Source organism: Pristiophorus japonicus, chromosome 11 (genome assembly GCF_044704955.1).
Source record: "Pristiophorus japonicus isolate sPriJap1 chromosome 11, sPriJap1.hap1, whole genome shotgun sequence".
Classification (NCBI taxonomy): domain Eukaryota; kingdom Metazoa; phylum Chordata; class Chondrichthyes; family Pristiophoridae; genus Pristiophorus; species Pristiophorus japonicus.
Genome location: NC_091987.1, coordinates 149,654,719 through 149,668,265, shown reverse-complemented (window position 1 = coordinate 149,668,265; position 13,547 = coordinate 149,654,719). Strand labels below are relative to the sequence as shown.

The 13,547-nt window shown below is 51.4% G+C and overlaps 1 protein-coding gene across 4 annotated transcripts in view; it reads left to right on the top strand.

Annotated features, from left to right (window-relative positions):
- Positions 1 to 13,547, top strand: part of dgkh (diacylglycerol kinase, eta) — a 651,598-nt gene that overhangs the window by 550,392 nt on the left and 87,659 nt on the right. For all 4 annotated transcript variants that reach the window (XM_070894157.1, XM_070894158.1, XM_070894156.1 and 1 more), the window contains 3 exons: positions 868 to 964; positions 9,441 to 9,548; positions 11,858 to 11,971. In XM_070894157.1, coding sequence (XP_070750258.1) covers positions 868 to 964; positions 9,441 to 9,548; positions 11,858 to 11,971 — 319 coding nt within the window. The remainder of the gene's footprint in view (positions 1 to 867; positions 965 to 9,440; positions 9,549 to 11,857; positions 11,972 to 13,547) is intronic.

Sequence of the window (13,547 nt, the reverse complement as noted above, 5' to 3'; positions counted from 1 at the left end):
TCAGATGATGATCCATCAATGTCAGCACTAATGAGACAGGGGAGGCATGAGTTTGGGGCCCAGGGGCATCACGGGCTAGCTCACACTGCGATATGTGTGTGCACTAGGTCCGTGCAGCAGAGCTGGTCTCCAGTCGTCCTGGTTAATCCTTGTCCCTGGACCAAGACCTAGCTCTGTCAAGCCCGTGTGGTGGCTGGTGTACAACGGCCACCACACGTTAAAAAAATCCATGCTTCAACATGTTGTTCAGGTCCTTCATTGAAACACCTGTGAACTCATCCTTTTTTGGCGTGGAAGCAAGTCATCCTCGTTTCGAGGTACTGCCTATGATGATGAATGAGACAAAGCTATGTGTCACGAAGCCCAGAACCTTGCTCGTGATCTGCGCAGATTATATAATCGGGGCTCAAGTGTTGTAGCCCACTCTCTGCTGCCCCCGCTCACCACTGGTGAGGCTTGGTGTTAGGGTGCAGAGTATCGTAAAAATACTACCAATATGGCGGAGAGAGAGGGACCTCATTTGTACAGTGGAAGCCACCAGCAAGCTTCATTACTTGCCAATCCCGTTGAAATCAAGGTACTTGTTTCACAGTGAAAAACAATTATAAAGCCATCAGACCCTCTCCGAATGATGAGTAATGTTCTCCACACTCACTAAAAGAAGTACAGTCAGCAGAACTCAAACTAGCCGACACCCCATAAAATTCTGCATTGATACAGAGGAATCAATCATTTTGTGATGCGAGATCAATCGTCCGACAGGGGCAGTGCCCATTTTGTTTCATGTGTGGCCACCAAAATAAAGTATGAAATATGAGTGAAGCATGCCTGTGCCTTTCTGAATATTTTGTCCATTTTTTTGTTTAGAAGCAGGACCAAGAATATGATGTGGTATGGTGTGCTTGGCACCAAAGAGCTACTCCAGCGAACCTATAAAAACTTAGAACAAAAGGTGCAACTTGAGGTAATGCTTTGTCAAACCACAACAAGACCATGTCCATCAGTGATACAATCACATCAAAAAGTCATTAAATCCCTTTAATAATGAATGTACTTGTAAAATGTGGGTGTCATTATCAGGGGAGTTTTACCTGAAGTGTTCTGTCAATAACTACCTGCGTTGGGACTGTTTAAAAGTTCAGTGTGACAAAGTTTTGTGGTTTGTAACGACGGGCATTTGTGTTCTAGTATCTGAAATAGTTGGAATTGAGATAGTATTACAGGTTGAATCTCCCCTATCCGGCACCCTCAGGAACTGGCCTGTGCCGAATAAGGGATTTTGATGGATAAAGGGAGGTCAGCCCGGGCGAGTGCGGGGGGGCGGGGAGCAGGCGGCCTGAGGTCGGGGAGCGACGGAGGAGGTCGATGCCCCAGGCGGGCCCGATGAGTTGGCACGGCCCCCAGCGGGCCGAGTGTTGGCGGGCCCCAAAGACGGGGTGGAGGTTGGCCGCCGTTCTGCGCACGCGCCCCCAGCCACCAGAATCATACCGGACGAGGGGTGGTGCCGGATAAGGGAGTCCCAGATAAGGGAAGTCCAACCTGTATTACCTTTATTCTTCTTCGTTTTCCGGTCCTCTCCATATACCACAGGTTTAGCCCCCGCCAAGTCAGCATTCTAAACAGGAGACGCTGTGCTTCTGTCCCATGAGTGAATTGCATTCGAACTCTTCAGGGAGCAATCACAATATCTAATGTGGCTTTCTCCCATGCAGCATATATTTCATGTTCAGCATCATATCTGCTGAGTTCTATTCTCCAGTTTGTGGTGACTGTTCATTCCAGTCCTCTGTTCCTGCGAAGGGGAAGGGACCTTCCGTTGTTTGATTACCTGTTTGACGGGCAGGAAGAATCCAACTAGTCCATCAAGCCTGCTCCACACCATGATGGCCAGAGCATCGTGATTATATTCTTCCTGACCACCCCACCTCATCCCGTAGCCATGTCATCTCCTGGGAGAGGCAAGCAAGCAGCGAAAAGCTCAGGGAATAAGGGGAAAATACTCTATAAAAATTCCTCTCTGACCCCCTGAGGCGATGGGAACCAGGCCAGGAGATCACATGGGCCAAGCGTTCTCTATAAAGACACTGACCTTCGATATGATGCAATCTCTGCCCCAGTCAGGAACCGGTCCAGCTCCTTTTTGAAGGCAATACTATCGGAAATGCTGTCTTTCGATTGGGCATTAAATCGAGGTCTCATCGGCCTATTCAGGTGGGTGTAAAAGACACCATGGCACGAATGGATGAAAGGCCAGGAGTTGTCCTGGCCAACATTCCCCTCTCGATCAACACCACCAAAAACCAGGTCATCCAATTCATCCAATTGCTGTTTGTGGGATCTGGCAGTGTGTAAATTGGTGCTGGGTTTGCAATGGCTATGCTTCAAAGTACGACATTGTATGTGAAGTGATTCGGGGTGTTTCTGAGAGGTGCAATAAGACACTGTAGAAATACAAGTTCTTTCTAACAAGTTTAAGAAAGAAAGTCTTGGATTTATATAGCGCCTTTCATGACCACCGGACGTCTCAAAGCTCTTTACAGCCAATGAAGTACTTTTTGAGTGTCGTTACTGTTGTAATGTGGGCAATGCGGCAGCCAATTTGCGCACAGCAAGCTCCCACAAACAGCAATGTGATAATGATCAGATAATCTGTTTTTTTGCTATGTTGATTGAGGGATAAATATTGGCCAGGACACCAGGGATAACTTCTCTGTTCTTCTTCAAAATAGTGCCATGGAATCTTTTACGTCCACCTGATACAGTAGAGGGGGCCTCGGCTTAATGTCTCATCCAAAAGACAGCACCTCAGACAGTGCAGTGCTCCCTCAGCACTGCACTGGAGTGTCCGCCTAGATATTTTTTGTGCTCAAATCCCTGGAGTGGGATTTGAACTTTCAACCTTCTGCCTCAGAGGCGACCCACTGAGCCGTAGCTGACAGGCCAATAAGATATGGATCAGCTATGATAAGTCCTTTCCCAGGTTAACAGGACATATCCAAGCTTTCCTCAGCCTCCCTTTCTTTCTTTGCCCATTTTATCTCCCCTCCCCATTCTGCTGAAGTGTTTGAGGCCTATTTTTATTTGACCTTGGGATATGGTCAACACTGGTGAGGTTGAGGTTATTGCCCGTCCCTGGTTGCTAGTTTACAGCTCCATGATTTCCAAAGCGACCATTCTTCATATATGAACAAAGATGCTGATTGTTGGCGGGCGATTTGACTACCAGAACTCATTAGAATGAAACACATTCCTGTCCTCATCCAGGTGTACTGCCAACAGGGGTTGATGGATGGCATTCAAGAATGGAAACCCAACTCGGCTTTCAAACCTTCCAACCCTATGGTGTCTAAGGCTAATTGTTTCTCACATCACTGCTTTCCTGAAGGATTCTTTGGAATTTTCTGCCCCAGAGAGCTGTGGAGGCTGGGTCTTTAATTATATTTAAGATGGAGATAGACAGATTTTTGAGCGATAAGGGAATAAAGGGTTGTGGGGAGCAGGCAGGGAAGTGGAGCTGAGGCCAAGATCAGATCAGCCATGATCTTATTGAATGGTGGAGCAGGCTTGAGGGGCCAAATGGCTGACTCCTGTTCTTATTTCTTATGTTCTTATTCAGCTACTCACTGAGTGCTTCATTGACCCTCTGTTTTAGAGTATAAAGTGAGTGAGGCTTTCCATCGTGAATGGGCCAATGTTGAACAGACACAACTCGCTTTGAAACATGCAGATTCAAAAGTCAAAGTGAAAGCAAGGGGATGAGACACTAGTACTGATGAGCGCCTTCGAATGTCTTTCTATATAATTGCAACTTGTTGTTTGTTCTCACTTAGAGTATGCAGGTACAACAAGTGATCAGGGAGGCCAATGGAATCTTGGCCTTTATTGAAAAGGGGTTGGAGTATAAATGCAGGGAAGTCTTGTTACACTTATACAGGATATTGGTGAGACCACATCTGGAATACTGCGTGCAGTTTTGGTTTCCATATTTACGAAAGGATATACTTGCTTTGGAGGCAGTTCAGAGAAGGTTCACTCAGTTGATTCTGGGGATGAGGGGGGTTGACTTATGAGGAAAGGTTGAGTAGGTTGGGCCTCTACTCATTGGAATTCAGAAGAATGAGAGGTGATCTTATCGAAATGTGTAAGATTATGAGGGAGCTTGACAAGGTGGATGCAGAGAGGATGTTTCCACTGATGGGGGAGACTAGAACTGGAGGGCATGATCTTAGAATAAGGGGCCGCCCATTTAAAACAGAGATGAAGAGAAATTTCTTCTCTGAGGGTTGTGGATCTGTGGAATTCGCTGCCTCAGAGAACTGTGGAAGCCGGGGCATTGAATAAATTTAAGACAGAGATAGACAGTTTCTTAAACGATAAGGGGATGAGAGGTTATGGAGAGCGGGCGGGGAAGTGGACCTGAGTCCATGATCAGATCAGCCATGATCGTATTAAATGGCGGAGCAGGCTCGAGGGGCCGTATGGCCTACTCCTGCTCCTATTTCTTATGTTCTTATGTTTTGTAACCAGTGGGGTCAGATTATGAAGATTCTAGATCAGATTTTGAGTAGGATAATAACTGTATAAAACACTAGGCCACAGCTGGAGTACTGCGTGCAGTTCTGGTCACCAGATTACAGGAAAGATGTGATTGCACTGGAGACGGTGCATAGGAGATTTACGAGGATGTTGCCTGGACTGGAAAATTTTAGCTATGAGGAAAGATTGGATAGGCTGGGTTTGTTTTCTTTGGAACAGAGGAGGCTGAGGGGTGACCTTATTGAGGTGTGTAAAATTATGAGGGGCCTGGATTGAGTGGATAGGAAGGATCTGTTTCCCTTGGCAGAGGGGTGAACAACCAGGGGTCATAGATTTAAAGTAATTGGGAGGAGGTTTAGAGGGGATTTGAGGGGAAATTTCTTCACCCAGAGGTTGGTGGGGGTCTGGAACTCACTGCCTGAAAGGGTGGTAGAGGCAGAAACCCTCACCACTTTTAAAAAGTACTTGGATGTGCACTTGAAGTGCCGTAACCTACAGGGCTATGGACCAAGAGCCGGATAGCTCTTGGTCGGCCGTCGTGGACATGATGGGCCGAATGGCCTCCTTCCGTGCTGAAAATTTCTATGATTCTATAAGGCTAAAGAGGGGGAGGAAAAGTAAGCGAGAGTCTTGTAAGGAACCACTTGAACTTTCCTTCCCTCCCCAAAAATGTCCTCTCATTTCACTGACATGTTAAGAAACGAATTTGGATGGATCGGTGCCTGAGCTGAGGTTAAGTTTTGTGTCAGGGCCAAAAGATACCAAGGTCAGATACTTGACCAGAATCACAGCAGGTATTATAGTTTACAATATAAACAGAGAATCCTGGAAATATTCAGGTCAGGCAGCATCTGTGGAGAGAGAAACAGAGTTAATGTTTCAGGCTGATGACCTCTCGTCACAACTTGTTCTAGTTATTGGAGGTATCCGAGGTATTATCGTTTATCCGAACCGATCCCAAGTAAACGTGGATTGTGCTGTCCATTTCCCACCTCTTTGGTACAAGGCTTTCCTTCCAGTTTTAAGATCATGTGTAAGGTTAAGATCTCTTTCAGGTCTGAAGTAGTCTCCCTCTCCCTCTACCACCCCCCCCCCCCCCCCAGCCCTTCCCATACCCTCCCCTGCACCTCAGAAGTGTTGCATTATTGTGAGGAAAAAGATATTAAAACAGCAAGAGATGAACTGTGGGGTGGGGGAGGGGGTACTCTGGGAACTGAGGCAGTTTTACCCCTGGGGAGACCCTTACCCTGGGGAGAAGAGTGGTGAGACCTTTCCCCCGGGGAGAGGAGTGGGGAGACCTTTCCCCCCGGGGAGAGGAGTGGGGAGACCCTTACCCCGGGGAGAGGAGTAGGGAGACCTTTCCCCCCCGGGGAGAGGAGTGTGGAGACCTTTCCCCCCCGGGGAGAGGAGTGGGGAGACCTTTCCCCCCGGGGAGAGGAGTGGGGAGACCTTTCCCCCCCGGGGAGAGGAGTGTGGAGACCTTTACCCCGGTGAGAGGAGTGGGGAGACCTTTCCCCCCGGGGAGAGGAGTGGGGAGACCTTTACCCCGGGGAGAGGAGTGGGGAGACCTTTAACCCGGGGAGAGGAGTGGGGAGACCTTTCCCCCCCGGGGAGAGGAGTGGGGAGACCTTTCCCCCCCGGGGAGAGGAGTGGGGAGACCTTTCCCCCCGGGGAGAGGAGTGGGGAGACCTTTCCCCTCCGGGGAGAGGAGCGGGGAGACCTTTCCCCCCCCGGGGAGAGGAGCGGGGAGACCTTTCCCCCCGGGGAGAGGAGTGGGGAGACCTTTCCCCTCCGGGGAGAGGAGTGGGGAGACCTTTCCCCTCCGGGGAGAGGAGCGGGGAGACCTTTCCCCCCCCGGGGAGAGGAGCGGGGAGACCTTTCCCCCCCGGGGAGAGGAGCGGGGAGACCTTTCCCCCCCGGGGAGAGGAGTGGGGAGACCTTTACCCCGGGGAGAGGAGTGGGGAGACCTTTCCCCCTGGGGAGAGGAGTGGGGAGACCTTTCCCCTCTGGGGAGAGGAGCGGGGAGACCTTTCCCCCCCGGGGAGAGGAGCGGGGAGACCTTTCCCCCCCGGGGAGAGGAGTGGGGAGACCTTTACCCCGGGGAGAGGAGTGGGGAGACCTTTCCCCCCGGGGAGAGGAGTGGGGAGACCTTTCCCCCCCGGGGAGAGGAGTGGGGAGACCTTTCCCCCCGGGGAGAGGAGCGGGGAGACCTTTCCCCCCCGGGGAGAGGAGTGGGGAGACCTTTCCCCCCGGGGAGAGGAGCGGGGAGACCTTTACCCCGGGGAGAGGAGTGGGGAGACCTTTAACCCGGGGAGAGGAGTGGGGAGACCTTTCCCCCCGGGGAGAGGAGTGGGGAGACCTTTCCCCCCGGGGAGAAGAGTGGGGAGACCTTTCCCCCCGGGGAGAGGAGCAGGGAGACCTTTCCCCCCCGGGGAGAGGAGCGGGGAGACCTTTCCCCCCCGGGGAGAGAAGCGGGGAGACCTTTCCCCCCCGGGGAGAGGAGTGGGGAGACCTTTACCCCCCGGGGAGAGGAGCGGGGAGACCTTTCCCCCCGGGGAGAGGAGTGGGGAGACCTTTCCCCCCCGGGGAGAGGAGCGGGGAGACCTTTCCCCCCCGGGGAGAGGAGTGGGGAGACCTTTCCCCCCCGGGGAGAGGAGCGGGGAGACCTTTCCCCCCCGGGGAGACCTTTCCCCCCCGGGGAGAGGAGTGGGGAGACCTTTCCCCCCGGGGAGAAGAGTGGGGAGACCTTTCCCCCCCGGGGAGAGGAGTGGGGAGACCTTTCCCTCCCGGGGAGAGGAGTGGGGAGACCTTTCCCCCCCGGGGAGAGGAGCGGGGAGACCTTTCCCCCCCGGGGAGAGGAGCGGGGAGACCTTTCCCCCCCGGGGAGAAGAGTGGGGAGACCTTTCCCCCCGGGGAGAAGAGTGGGGAGACCTTTCCCCCCCGGGGAGAGGAGTGGGGAGACCTTTCCCTCCCGGGGAGAGGAGTGGGGAGACCTTTCCCCCCCGGGGAGAGGAGTGGGGAGACCTTTCCCCCCGGGGAGAAGAGTGGGGAGACCTTTCCCCCCCGGGGAGAGGAGTGGGGAGACCTTTCCCCCCCGGGGAGAGGAGTGGGGAGACCTTTCCCCCCCGGGGAGAGGAGTGGGGAGACCTTTCCCCCCCCGGGGAGAGGAGTGGGGAGACCTTTCCCCCCGGGGAGAGGAGTGGGGAGACCTTTCCCCCCCGGGGAGAGGAGCGGGGAGACCTTTCCCCCCCCGGGGAGAGGAGCGGGGAAATCTTTTCCCCCCGGGGAGAGGAGCGGGGAGACCTTTCCCCCCCCGGGGAGAGGAGCGGGGAGACCTTTCCCCCCCGGGGAGAGGAGCGGGGAGACCTTTCCCCCCCGGGGAGACCTTTCCCCCCCGGGGAGAGGAGCGGGGAGACCTTTCCCCCCCGGGGAGAGGAGCGGGGAGACCTTTCCCCCCCGGGGAGAGGAGCGGGGAGACCTTTCCCCCCCGGGGAGAGGAGCGGGGAGACCTTTCCCCCCAGGTAGAGGAGCGGGGAGACCTTTTCCCCCCGGGGAGAGGAGCGGGGAGACCTTTCCCCCCCCGGGGAGAGGAGCGGGGAGACCTTTCCCCCCCGGGGAGAGGAGCGGGGAGACCTTTCCCCCCCGGGGAGACCTTTCCCCCCCGGGGAGAGGAGCGGGGAGACCTTTCCCCCCCGGGGAGAGGAGCGGGGAGACCTTTCCCCCCCGGGGAGAGGAGCGGGGAGACCTTTCCCCCCCGGGGAGAGGAGCGGGGAGACCTTTCCCCCCAGGTAGAGGAGCGGGGAGACCTTTCCCCCCCGGGGAGACCTTTCCCCCCGGGGAGAGGAGCGGGGAGACCTTTCCCCCCCGGGGAGAGGAGCGGGGAGACCTTTCCCCCCCGGGGAGAGGAGCGGGGAGACCTTTCCCCCCCGGGGAGAGGAGCGGGGAGACCTTTCCCCCCCGGGGAGAGGAGTGGGGAGACCTTTCCCCCCCGGGGAGAGGAGTGGGGAGACCTTTCCCCCCCGGGGAGAGGAGTGGGGAGACCTTTCCCCCCGGGGAGAGGAGTGGGGAGACCTTTCCCCCCCGGGGAGAGGAGTGGGGAGACCTTTCCCCCCAGGTAGAGGAGGTGCAGGCTTTTACTGCAGATATTTTGAAAATTTATGTTTTTTTTTTAATTTAAAAAAATTTGTTTTGAATATTTCAAATTTCATTGGAGCAATCTGTGAGAACCTAATAACCAAATTGTTCAAGCAGAGTTGCTGATTTACACAGCCAATATCGAAGTTATAATGTGAGAAACTGACATAAAGGGACAACAGGAAGTCAGCTATATAGACAGGAAGTGTGCACAGATGTAGTGGCCAAAATTGCCTCTTTAAGAGCCGTGACTGCCTCAAAGAGGTGTCCATGGTTGGGAAAGGACTCACCGCTCGGTCGGCACAAAGTCACCTACATTTCTGAAATTGGCCTTAATTTTTTTTCAAGCAGTGCTTGTCACAGTCACAGGTTTATCGAACTGTGTACTTTCACCCCTGGGCCTCTCCGTTCCTGCGACCCCTTTAAAATTGTAGCCTTTAGTTCATATTGTCTCTCCTCATTCTTCCTTCCAAAATGTATAACTTCACACTTCTCTGCATTAAGTTTTAGCTGCGATGTGTTTGCCCATTTCATTACTTTGATTATGTGCCCCTGAAGTCTCTGACTATCCTTTACATTTTTTACTACAGTTCTGACATTTTAGAGGGAGGGATAAACAATGCCCCTGAGCAACGTCTGACTGTTCCCTCGCCCGTCCTTAATTTGAATAGAATGGAAAATGGATTATGCATTGTTTTAAAAATGGATATGCATTGTTTAACTGTTGAGATGGAGTGTGCTTTTTACACAGTTTATTTTGTGTGTTACAGTGCGATGGACAATATATTCCCCTCCCCAGTCTCCAGGGCATCGCGGTGTTAAACATTCCCAGCTACGCCGGAGGAACTAACTTTTGGGGCGGGACGAAAGAGGATGATGTAAGTTGCGTGAGAATGGGGTGGACTCCCTCTGTCAATAACAAAACAATTGACCCTTGACCTTGAGGCTTTTCTGCTCTCTGCACCTGGTCCGAAACCAGCTGCTTCCACCACCAATTGGACAATTGCCAAAGTGCTTCATGAACTGCAGAGTTCAAGCACTAAATACTATAAGGTTATTGTTGAGGAACTGTGGTAGGCCCTTCCAGGAAATACTGGGATTGAATTATAGTCTGTATTGGGAGCAGGCTGAATGGCCCCCGGCCTGCGAGCACCATCGGAGCAGGCCGGGGAGCAGAAGGAGCAACATGGCGGCGTACCACTCCAGGGAGCAGCACGTGCTGGAGCAGGAGAGCAACGAAGAGGGCGACTGAATTGGACATCACTAAGGTCCAGGTCGGTGATTGGAGCGTGGGCAGGTACAGCAGGAGCGGCGAGGTCGGGGCGAAGGAGCGGCGAGAATTTGTAGAGGGACGTGATCGGGGCCCAGGAGAGGCGCGAGTTCGGGGCCAGCACAGGCCAGCCCAGACTGCGATATGTGTACACACTAGGTCCGTGCAGCAGAGCAGGTCTCCAGTCGTCCTGGTTAACCCTTGCCACTGGACCAAGACCTAGCTCTGTCAAGCCCGTGTGGTGGCTGATGTGCAATGGCCACCACACGTTAAAAAATCCACGTACAGGTATCTTCCACCCTTCAACATGTAGTTCGGGATCCGGAATATTAGGTCCTTCATTGAAACACCTGTAAACTTTTTGACGTGGAAGCAAGTCATCCTCGACCTATGATGATGATGATATTGGGAGCCTGAATATTGTACAAGTGGACACGTTTTCTAAACACTGTTGTGGATGGTCAGGTTTCCAAAGTGCCATACTGCGCTTGCCTGAGCACTCGGAAATGGATCCGTAATTTCCTGCATGTCATACTCTCGCTATTGTTGATTACATTGTTAATAAATGTTTCTTTGCAGGATATATACATTTTATGTTAAAAGATATTGTAACAACAATGTTAGAGGGATGCCAAACACTGGAAACAGTCAGATAACCTTTTAAATGCCTGGCTCAAGTACTTTCTCGCTCACTGAATCACACCATTTTTTGTCAATCATATCGATCATATTTCAATTTTCTCCAGTCACATGCCACCAAAATAAAATTTTACCCAATTGAATTCTAACTAAAAACAACAGTCAACGACATACCCATGACATTAAAATTTCTGTCCTCTGGAAAGCATAAAGGTTTAAAAAGCCCCTGTAACCAGGACCTTACCACTTTGTGCAGTTTTTAAAAATGTGTTCATGGGACGTGGGTGTCATTGGCAAGGCCAGCATTTATTGCCCATCCTTAATTGCCCCTTGAGAAGGTGGTGGTGAGCTGCTTTCTTGAACCGCTGCAGTCCGTGTGGTGGAGGTGCTCCCATAGTGCTGTTAGGGGGGAGGAGTTCCAGGATTTTGATCCAGCAACGATGAAGGAAGGGGTGATATATTTTGAAGTCAGCATGGTATGTGACTTGGAGTGGAACTTGCAGGTGGTGGTGTTCCCAAGCGCCTGCTGCCCTTGTCCTTCTAGGTGGCAGAGGTCGCGGGTTTGGGAGGTGCTGCCGAAGAAGCCTTGGCACTTTTCTGCAGTGCATCTTGTAGATGGTACACACTGCAGCCACGGTGCGCCGGTGGTGGAGGGAGTGAATATTGAAGGCAATGGATGGGGTGCCAGTCAAGTGGGCTGTTTTGTCCTGGGTGGTGTTGAACTTCTTGTGTTGTTGGAGCTCCACTCGTCCAGGCAAGCGGACAGTATTCCATCACACTCCTGACTTGTGCCTTGTAGATGGTGGAAAGGCTTTGGGGAGTCAGGAGGTGAGAAACTTGCCGCAGAATACCCAGCCTCTGACCTGCTCTTGTTCTCACAGTATTTATGTGGCTGGTCCAGTTAAGTTTCTGGTCAATGGTGATCCCCAGGATGTTGATGGTGGGGGATTTGGCGATGGTAATACCGCTGAATGTCATGGGGCAGTGATTAGACTCTCGCTTGTTGGAACAGTGGAAAGAGTCAGATAGTTTTATGACTTTGCCCTCCAATTCAGAGCTTAATTTAAATGGACGAGAAATGGCTCGGACCTCAAATGGGGTACGCTGTCCTCCAAGGTCACATTTCTAATAGGTGTTGCTGTGATAGGAGAGCAACTTTGTAAAGTTATAATTCCTTTCATGGGGAATGCCGACTCCATCAGGAAAGGGTTCAAGGTTCAAGCGCTGTCACGCAGCTATTCTGTCCTTCCCAGAGTTGTGAATTCTGTGTCCTTTTAGATCTTTGGTGCACCCTCATTTGACGACAAGATCTTGGAAGTGGTGGCGGTATTTGGAAGTATGCAGATGGCCGTATCGAGAGTTATCAAATTGCAGCATCACAGAATAGCCCAGGTGGGTATGTTGCTCTGAGGATGCTCTGACATTTGAAAATAATTCTCATTATTTAATCTCCAGGTAAAATGGTGAATCTGCTGTTCCATTGGGTAAAGACTGTTTAAAGGTTTGGAACCCTGGTCGAGCTTTACGGAAACATGACCCTTTCTTTAAGCCCTCTCTGCCTCATTCTCATCTTGCGCCTCAGCTCGCCTTCTCCCTTTGTCTGGTTTCCAGGATAATGTTTTGTTAAAGCTTTTGTGCAACTTTTTTTGAAAAGCTTTCACTGTGCAACATGCTCAGCTGCATTAAGGTCTGAATTTGGATTGCATTTTTTTTTGCATTCCATTATTGTGTTGTGACGCTCCTTAAAACCTACCTCTTTAACCAAGCTTTTCGACACCTGCGCTAATTTCTCCTTGGTGCCTCATAAGAACATAAGAAATAGGAATAGGACCTGGCCACTCGAGCCTGCTCCGCCATTTAATAGTGTCAAATATTTTGTTGCATAATACGCCTGTGAAGGGCCTTGGGACATTTCACAACGTTAAAGGCACTATATAAATATAAGTTGTTGATAAATCATAACAGGTATCGATAACATCAGCCATGACCAGTGCCCAGATTGTCTCCGAATGTCACAGAACTTCCTGAAGAGCCTAGCCTGTTGCCAACTGTCTGACAGGGTGTATTATGTCTGCGTGAAGTACTGGATCGTATTCCCAGAGGAAACATTAATCACTGACTTCTCAAATTCCAGCCAGAGCTCCAGTTCATACAACAACTTGTTGCATTTATATAGTGCTTTTAATGCAGTAAAATGTCTCAAGGTGCTTCACAGAACCATTTTCAGACAAAATTTGATACCGAGGTATTATAAAGATACATCAAGACAGGTGACCAAAAGCTTGGTCAAAGAGGTAGGTTTTAAAGAACGTCACAACACAATAATGGAATGCAAAAGAAAATGCAATCCAAATTCAGACCTTAAAGAAGCTGATCATGTTGCACAGTGAAAGCTTTTCAAAAAAAGTTGCACAAAAGCTTTAACAAAACATTATCCTGGAAACCAGACAAAGGGAGAAGGCGAGCTGAGGCGCAAGATGAGAATGAGGCAGAGAGGACTTAGAGAGGGTCATGTTTCCGTAAAGCTCGACCAGGGTTCCGAAGTTTGCGCTGCACCCGTAGCGCCCCCTAGTGACCCCGCCAGAGAAAGCGGGCGTGCAGAACTGTCCCGGGACTCTACGGTAAGGGAATGAGTGCATGAGGTGAGTGTGAGTGATATTTTTTGTGTGATTTAACTTTATTTGGGGGGAGTAATGTATAGGGAATATTTTTTGTGTTTTTTGTTCCGATTCTATTTTTTTTGCAGGGAGGCCTCTCTTAGAGCGCTGCCAAGCCGACTCTTTAGCTCAGAATATTCAGTTGCTCACCCGACCTAGCGCCCCGAGAGAAGTGTGGAACGTTTCCCTTGGCGCTCCGCTAACCACCGAATTTTGTGGCCCCCTTCATAACCATTTTCCGGCATTAAATTTAGCGCCTGCCTGACATTCGCGCCTCAAGAACCCTCCCACCAAATTGCCCGCCCCCTAAT